We start from the raw sequence: 10,052 nt of genomic DNA, 5'->3' as shown, positions 1-10,052 counted from the left end.
TACCCTAATTTTGCTTAACCAGTTTATTCCTTCCTCTGGCAGCTAGCAAGGAAGGTTAAAACACAAACAAAATCCATTGACATGCATAGAAGGAGAAGAGATTCTTACAAGGCAATGCTTATGACATGTAGCAACTTTCTATTAACTTATTCTCATGAATCAATGAACGTGGCTGCTTATCACTTGAAAATCTACTGCTAAGATAAATGATATGGTGGACCACATAATATTTTTCTTGTCTTATTGGATTGTTGTGTTTAAAACAAGGGTTCATTAGTGTTTAAAAATATATATAATATTTAGTTAATTGACAGATAAAATAGTATTATATGTTAGTATATGATGAGCATCTGAGAAAATTGAACAAAGATAATAAAAAGATACCCAGTTCCCAAGAAACAATGAAAAATTCAAAAGAAAAGGCTGGCAAATGAGGTTGAAAACTTGGACACTAATGTTCTGCTCTCAGCTATAAAACTTACTCTATCACTCTCAAATGGGTTTAGTTTGAGGCAAACTAAAGTGACAACTATATCCCTTTATTCCTTTACCATATTTAATTAACTAGCTCTCCATCTTCAAACCTAGCTCTCATGCTACAGTTTCACAGTTCTACTTTTTATAATGTACACTCTGTCCTCACACAAAAAAAAAACACTAATATTTAGTTATTAGGAATCATAATTAAGATTTAACTCAAAGTTAAACTTTGTTATAGGAAATATTTATGTAATATATTTGAATAACTATCCACAAAATATTCATAGATTACACTATCATGTCCATCTAAACTTTGACTAGAGATATTAATGATATTTCTATATTTTACAATCATATAATTTGTTGCATATTTAATTCATCTTGAGTTATTAATATCACAATTTAATATTTTAACAGTACTAGTTTGATAAATAATAAAAAGTATTATATATATATATATATATATTGACACGTATATTCTTATAAATAAACCATTCAGACTTGTATGTCTTTTTCTCAGGTATAAAGGATGCTCCTGACTGCAGTCTCATTCACTCTGTAAATTATAATTCTATAACAGTACATTATCTATCTTAATTACCGATTATCAACAACAATTAACAAATTTATCAACAACAATTAACAAATATATAAAAACAAGTGCATGTACATAATCTCACTATTATTATTTTGTTTTTTTTTTTGCAATTTCTGATATATGCATACCGATTGATTAAGACTTATTATATATTTTTTTTATCAGCAAAAAGGATTGAATAACAGTAACCACTTCAGGGTGGTTCAACCCTTATACATACCTAAAAATATGAGGCAATTTCTCTGGTTTTCCAAACCAACAAATAGGGAGACAAACAAATCTACCACTAAAAACCCGTGACTAACCCGTACCAATTCAAAACTAACCCGTACAAATTCAAATCTAACCCGGACAAACTCAAAACTAAACTCAATACAATATCTTTGCAACTAGGGGCAAAAAGAAGAACAGAAGCTTAGAACTACAACCAACTCAACCGAAAGAGTAACTCTTATAAATGCTCACTTTATTGAAAACATACAAGCCTTAAGATCCATGCACCAAAGTAAAATTAGCAGAAACAGTTTTAGAAATTACCAAGACCAAACTAAGACTTATTATATGTTATAATAAGGTAGAGTGATCACTATAGTAAACATAATAGAGTAGGTAACATTTTAAATTTTAAAACATTTTCTTCTTCTTCTTTCTTCTTATTATTTTCTCTGTTATGTTAGAATAACCACACAGAAAAATTATATAAGAACCCTAGATTAAGAAAACGAGAGAAAACTTGTAAAACTAAAACTGAGTTCAAAAGCAAAAGAAAAGGTAGCAGCAAATAAGCAAAGTGACTTGAATCACAAATTCTTGGCAATTTCTTTTAACTCAATTAAAGTCTCTTATTAATTATATTATACGCTTTATTAAATTTAGGTCAGGAGACTTTTTTTTAACCTTGAAAGAGAGAAAAATAATAAATAATTAAAAAAAAAGAGTAGTCCCATTTAGGTGTCCGTTTGTCCCCTTTAAACGCAAATAAACCCTCTTGGGCTTTTCTCTCTCACCACTCAAAACCACAACTTTGTCACACTTTGTGTCTTCAACTCCCTATACTTTCTCACTTCACCCTCTCCTTAACTTTCCTTCAACCCACCACAACAACCAGAAGCCATGGAAGCACAAGAGTTCTTCCACAATACCTTCTATCCTCAATTCCCCTCCGACAACACACCTCCCTCTAACGCCAGCGCCGCCGTCACTGACCACTTCACTGTTGAAGACTTCTTCGACTTCTCCAACAACGACGACCCTCCCCTCGCCGAGGCCACCACCTTCGACTCTCTCCCCACTGACCACTCTCCCACCTTAACCAACATCGACACTTCCACCAACAACTCCAATTTCACAGTCACCGACGGACATTTCTCCGGTGACCTCTCTGTCCCGGTACATACATACGTGTCTCTAAAGTCTATATACATGTGTTTTCTTAATAAACACCATTGTGTCTATGTGTGACTGCTACACTCTCTCCACCACCCAAAACCTCTAATTATTTCTTTTTCTCAATTCTCATGCCACGTCCAATCAATACAACAAATAATTCTTGTCCTTATTACATATATGCGTTTCCGTTTCCGCTTCTGCCAATGTCTCAATTTCATTTTTTTTTTTGTATTAATCAATGAATTATGTGTGCGCAGTATGATGATCTTGCGGAATTGGAATGGCTGTCGAAATTCGCGGAGGAATCCTTTTCCAGCGAGGACTTACAGAAGCTGCAGCTGATATCCGGCGCCGGAGTGCAAAAGGATGCCACATCGGAAACACGTGACCCGAACCCGGCTTTATTCAACCCGCAAGTATCGGTTCGGGGCAAGGCGAGGAGTAAGAGGACTAGAGGACCGCCATGCAATTGGACATCTCGTCTGGTCGTCCTTTCTCCGAACACCGTGTCGGAGTCTTTTCATTCAGACGGCGGTAAGAAGGTTGCCCCGCGGAGGAGGGATGTGAGCGAGGGCAGCAGCGAGGGCAGAAAGTGTCTGCATTGCGCGACGGACAAGACGCCGCAGTGGCGGACCGGCCCCATGGGCCCAAAAACACTTTGCAATGCATGCGGCGTGAGGTACAAGTCCGGCAGGCTGGTGCCCGAGTACAGGCCCGCCGCAAGCCCAACTTTTGTGCTGACAAAGCACTCAAACTCGCATCGGAAAGTGTTGGAGCTGCGGCGGCAGAAGGAAATGGTGAGGGTCCAGCAGGAGCAGTTGCTCCACCTGCAGCATCAGCAAAACATGATGTTCGAAGTTCCATCCAACGGTGAGGATTACTTGATCCATCAGCAATGGGTCCCGAATTCACACACCTCATCTAATCTCCTCCTAGACTAGGAACCTTCGGGTGGAGCTTCGGGTATTTTGTAGCTACCTACAGTTCTTTTCCTTAATTTTCCTACCTAATTTTTCTAGGAATTTATTTTATTTCTTTCTCTGTAACTTCAAAATTTTCACTTTATGCTACATGTAGACTTCTCTCACTTTTCTTCAAGTCATTTTGACAGACTTGATAACTCTTTCGAAACTCAACATTTTTCTCTCCGAATTATGTTATAGGTTAGGTAAAACATTAAGAGAAATAACATTGAATTATATAACTTAATACTTATGTCTGTTTTTAGTTAGATTTAATAATTTCCTAAACAACTTCAACAAAACTACTAATTGAAGTGTTTAATAATAGTACTAGTAGGTCATAGCAGTTGCTTCTGTGTGGACCACCTCAACGAATTCTAACTCAATTTTCCGGCACACTGTTAACTATGTCGAAGCAATTAAAGACTCGAGCTACCACTGTACTGTAAGAAAAATCTCCTAATTTTGGAATGGGAGGGATGAAAATCAGAAAAAAAATTGTTTGTATGCTGTATATTTCATGTGATAAAGGATAAGCACTGGAATAAGGTAGAAGATTCAATAGAATTTTTTTTTAATAGAAAACAATGAAAAAGAAGACGTGACAGACATTTTAGTAATATATAGGTAACTGATAAAAATTGCATGCATATGCATCGATCCCGCATCCATTCATGTCAGGGCATTATTGGTGGCAAATCTAGGTACCAGTCATGTTCCTGAGTAGTCAGCATAAAATTTTCAGTTTTTGGTAAATGTTCCTTTCCCTTATTTTGTTTTTCATTGTCTTCTTTTCAAATAAATCTCTTCAGTAAAATTGTTGTTGTTGGCAATTACTTTCTTTTATTAATATCAGAAACTTAATGTGTGTGCAGTGTAATTTGAATGAATCCCATTACTATACCTATCATCATACCATACTATAATTGCTGTTAACATTGAAATTCATGTACATATTTACAGAAACACAATTTTTTTTTCACAATATTATATATTGTGTAAATGTTCTTTTAATTTTCTTATGTTTTTATTTTCTCTTTGTCTTCTTTAAAACACGCAGTTGTACATAGAATTTGTAATATGAGAATGAATGTTTTTTTTTTCCAATATTTAGAGTCTGTACCAAATAAGTTGCAATCTTAATAGTCCTTTTTAGAGTCAAGGATGATTCCAAAGTTCAAAACTCCATTGAAAAGTTCATCAAAATGATGCTCCACCAAACTAAGAATCCTCAGTTAATATTAATGGCATCCACTCCTAAACAGTTAGTCCATTTTCTATTAGAATTTTTCTATGACTAATGCTCATATACACAATTTGGTTCAATCACATTCATTAACGTGTTATAAACAAAGTATTCTTAAAATAAAATATTAAGTAGACTTTTTTTATTACAAATAAGGTCACTCACTTTATTGGTATCATATATACAGACACGAGTGTTAAGAGTTTTTATATGTATTTTCCACCTTATTGTACTCGAGATTAAGAAGGCCTAACTCGATATTTTTTTTTTAAATAGAAATAATAAAGTTAATCAAAATATGAAAACATTATGCAAACTATATATCCAAAATTCTCTTTATAGACTGATTTTAGTGAATTGATGGACCAAATTCACTGTTAGTTACATTAACAATTTTCTAAAATTATAATAAAGGAAATGCATATTATAATAAATCTGAATTTGTAAGGTATTGCATACGTTTTAAAAATATTAATTATTTGGAAATGTATTCTACTTATAATTTTAAAATAAAAAAAAATGGTGATTATGTTTTACCATTTTTATTATTTAATAACTTTATTCTGTAAACTAAAACATATTAGAGAAAAGAGGCAGTGGATTAAATTATAAGAAGAACATGAATATAAGATTGATATATACAAAAACAATTATAGAGAGAACTAACATGGGAAGAAGTGAAAAGAGGGTCCCTCTGTGAAACACTAAACAGACATGAGATATCTCATTGTATCACACTTTGATTTCCGTTGCAAGTTCATTATCCACTGTGAGTAAATATGAGGATATTATTATTACTACTACGGCTAGAGTAAGTAAATAAATTAAGATTAAACTTGCTTTCTTCTTCAAACTTTTGAGTGCTTGAAATATTATAGGTTTAATCTTCATGAACGTTAAATAATTTGTTCTTGATTTATTGGATTATTTACCATGTGGAGGAATCTAATATTATGTTTTTTTTTTCTGTAATGTTGAAATATACACAACTTTATGAGTAAAATTTGTATCTTCCAATTTTGTTTTGCATATTTTTTTCATTACAAAAAATTCATGAAATAGAAACTAATTTTAAAAACAAAAATAATTAGTTGATATAATGACTAAATTAGACACCATTTTGAGAACTAAAAAAACTTTTGATTTCTAAATTAGTTTCTATTATTGTTAAATTATTTTTAAATTAGTTTTTTTATCAGCAATAAAAAATAAATAAATGGAAACCACTTCAGGGATAGTCCAACCTTTATACAGGAAAACACATTACCATATTCCTACCTAGAAACGCCTACCAGATTGACTAAGGTACAATCAAAACAAACACTAAGAAGCATTAATGAACAAACCTCATACAAGCCAAAGATTCAAAACCCAATTAGAATAAGCAAAGGAAGCACAACGGGACTTTACATTAATTCAAGACCAAATTTTACTTGTATAAATTCGAACACTTCAAGCATATCTGTCACACCCCTATCGAAGATGACAGAGTTCCTGTGTTACCAGATTTCACTTACAACACCAACCCATTACTAAATTAGTAACTAATTAGTTACGAAAATTTTTGCTACCAAATTTAGAATTTAAATAATTAGTAGTTAAAATCTTGATAGTTAATTAGATACCAATTTAGAAACTATTTAACAATAATAAAAACTAATTTAAAAACAAAATATTTTGATCTAATTGTTTGATTTGTTGTTTTGTTTGTGTTATGGATGGGTTATTACTTGAGTGTTGTTAATGGTTTCTCTCAACCCAGTTCACAGTGCATGTGACAGGAGATGGAAAAGGGAAACTTCAGAGGCATTTCTCCTTCCCATCACTCCCATGTGATCCATATATTTTGAACTAATTAGGTGATTGGGTAAGTAATGCAATGCAATCGAGAAAAAGAATTTTCATGAATACATTTTATATTATTGTGGGAGTGTATGTACGACCTCAGACAACACAAATCCAGAGGACTATATTATATCTTAAATCATTACTTTATCAGCATAACGTCTTCCCATTAGTGTCAATTATATTATATATTGTGTTTTTAAACTACTCGTTTTAATAGCTAAATATGAATCTTCTCTCTTTTTTTTTCCTTTTTCTTTTGCTTGAAATTGTAGGTTGCGTGTTTTGTTCAGTGAATATATTATAAAAAGTCACAAAAGAATATGCAGAGAATAAAGCAAAAAAGAAAAGGAGAGAAGGTTATTTAATTTACCCCAATCTTATTTATAAACAAATACTAAAACTATATTAAATTAACAAGCAATGCATTATTACACTGAGAGGAAGCTAAGATTGCGGTGGTCACATGACACTCTTCCCAGTGAGTGTCAATGAGATCACTATACCAATGAGTGGTGTACGAATACAGAGTACTGTACGTATACATGTATGCCACATACGTACTCGCAAGTCATTCTCTTTACTCACACTACCTTCATGCATTTATTTAAGGCTATTGTCCCTTTGCACAGATTGATTTGGGAATTTTTTTTTTTCTTCCTCATGCAAACATGATTTCTCATGAAACATTTTTAAATTGATTCAGAATAAATTTATCAATTAGATAACTTTATATAATTAATTAATACTGCAATTAAAATAATAACAAGTCAGATAAAGATTCTTTGACAAAGCATTTTCATGAAAAATTAACTCAGTAGTTAACTGAAGAAAATAATAAAATATAACCACTGAACTTTTTTTTGCCATACAATACCTTAGGTTTGTTACTGTTGTGGGCTTTTAATGGGTCGAAAACCTTAATGTACCTGGCCCTGACCTCCCACGAAAGCCCGAACTAATGAAAATTCTATAACTTCTTCTCTCACACTCATACTTCAGTAACAACACTTCATAATCATGTTTCAGATTTATATTTCGGATTCATAACATATTTCAAATACAGTATAACAAAAATACGTGGAACTTTTTTCTTATATTATGTGAGTGAAAAAATATCTAAATGGATAAGAAATAACATAATATATTAAAGGTACTAGGAGACTACTTTTTTTAAAATAAAAGCTTTTATGTTAGCATTACTATGCAACTTGACATCTCAGCTATACTGACATCTCAAGTAAAACAATTATTTTGCTATCACATGAAAAAAAACATTATTAAAAAATGAAAAGAAAATACAAAAATATTAGAGGACTAGACCAAAACTCATATGTTAACAAAAACTATACATAGTTAAACTATATCTATTCATAAAGAATTCTAAGAACATACTAGATGGTAGCCTATTATACCAATTAAAAGATTATCTCTGAATAAATCCTAAATTAGCCAACTTATCAATACACGCATTTTCTTTCTGAAAAATATGAGTAACTCTAAACCTGATTCTGATTTTTCCACAGTAATTAAGACAAGTATTGCATCGATTACGAAGCATCCAAGGAACATTAGTCCTAGTAGTAAACGCAACACAAATCAAAGCAAAATCACATTCCATCCAGACATTAGTAAGTCTCATCTTTTGAGCTTCCTCCATAGCATGTATAACCCCCATAAAACTCAGCAACCAGAGCAGTCTGAACTTCAAGAAACGCAGAGAAAAGACACCAGAGACTACCTTAATTGGGACAAGACTCATAAAGATACAATAATATTTACTTATATAAATAAATTAAAATTCTTAAATTAATGAAAACCTCCATTTATATTACAAATTTTCTCTATAATTTTTCTTCTTTTAATATTGGAAACTTCACACACAATTTAACATTCTTAATGTTCTATGTCTTGTAACTAATAAAAAAACCTCTCAAACATAGTAATCAATCCTCCCCTTGGCTGTTTTTAAATTGATTTTTTTCCCTTTTGATTTCCTACTTTTGCAATTTTATGACTTGCCTATATACATCATTCAAAATTTATATTTTTCATTCAAAATGAGCGTTTAAACGTGATAATATAAATAAAGAAGAACGCCATATTTTGTAAATAAAGTAAGTTTAGATATTGATGCCTCCTTAGCTAAGCCACGGTTTGACCAAGCTTCATGCAGAAACAAGAAGAAGTTGCTTGAAGGCATTCGAATTCCAGTGATGAAATGGACAAAACAACCCTTCATATTTACTATTTAGAATATTAAGATCATGGCTAGCTACATGCCATGCCATATGCATGGTGGCATTTAAATTTGCAGGTCTTCCAACAAAAATTAATACTGTTAAACTGCATGAGCATGGGGTAGTATTTGCCATGTTCATGAATACTTTATTCTATGCTCCCTTTCATGATAACCACCATACCCTCCATATTGTTAGAACAGTATAAATAAATTTATCATCTAACATGCATTAAATAAACAACAATATCAGAAAACACGTTAGGAGGATAAAAAACTATGTTTTATGCAGTTTAGAAACATTTTATATGCTTGCTTAGAGTGTCCTTAGTAAAAACTCTATTCAACATTTATTCATTTATTTATTGATAAGAATTTGAACTCGTTGGAATAAACTAAAATGTTAAAACACTTCTTTCAAAAAAATTAAAACACCTTTTATTATTAAATAAAGTTCATTATATTTGGATAAATTATTTCTTTTATTAGATATTTGGTATAACGTAAATCAAGCTAAATAAATCCATTTAAAGGCACAATGTTCTTCCAACTTGTTCTTCTTATTCATGAGAAGACTTGTTATGAGATGATAAGTATTTTTTTAAAAAATATTTGACATAGTTAGCTATATCAAAAACTCAATCTTGATATCACTAATTATGTTCAAACAACCACCAATTGGTCTACATAGTAAGTAATAAAAAAAAACAAGTTTCTCACCAATTATACGGACGATAATTAACCAAGAAACTTATTAACAAACTAAAAAAAAAATTGTGAGGAAATAAAATATTATCATAAATTCAATCGAACTCTTGAACAATCAAAATAAATTAATCCGATTCATTTGTTAATTAAGCTCTCCTCTGTAATCATTATATTCACTAATTAGCATGATTATTATTAAAGTCTTTAAAAAGCATAGGAGAGCAAAGTGACAACAGTTGCGTGTATTATTAGGCATTTTGGATAAAAAAAAAAAGTAGCAGAGGCTACGAGGTACGAAGGAGTGAGGCTCTCACATGCCCATGTATGGTTATAACGGAGACATAGTCTCTTTCGTCAAGGCTGTTTTCAGAGAAGATGGAGACATGTCATTGTTTGTCTACACTTCACTTTATTTACCTGCACATCATGTCCCCAAAAAACTATACTCAATATAATTTCATAACTCCACCAGATACCCTCCCACTACTCAAAAGTCGGTTTCACATACATACATACATACACGTCTTACCTGAAGCAAATGCACTGATTCTAATGCTATTGCTAACAATTTAAGGAACATGCATG

At 31.8% G+C, this 10,052-nt stretch overlaps 1 protein-coding gene across 1 annotated transcript; it reads left to right on the top strand.

The window, feature by feature from the left end:
- The first annotated feature begins 2,061 nt into the window (after window positions 1-2,061).
- LOC137820487 (GATA transcription factor 12) lies at window positions 2,062-3,565 on the top strand. The gene is given in 3 exon segments (XM_068624605.1): window positions 2,062-2,467; window positions 2,725-3,358; window positions 3,361-3,565. Coding segments are annotated over 3 exon segments (942 nt in total). The 5' UTR covers window positions 2,062-2,191; the 3' UTR covers window positions 3,393-3,565.
- Window positions 3,566-10,052: the final 6,487 nt, after the last annotated feature.

The sequence above is a fragment of the Phaseolus vulgaris genome, chromosome 9 (assembly GCF_000499845.2).
Source record: "Phaseolus vulgaris cultivar G19833 chromosome 9, P. vulgaris v2.0, whole genome shotgun sequence".
Classification (NCBI taxonomy): Eukaryota; Viridiplantae; Streptophyta; class Magnoliopsida; order Fabales; family Fabaceae; genus Phaseolus; species Phaseolus vulgaris.
The sequence above is the reverse complement of the archived record's forward strand: the minus strand, read 5'-3'. Positions and strand labels throughout refer to the sequence as shown.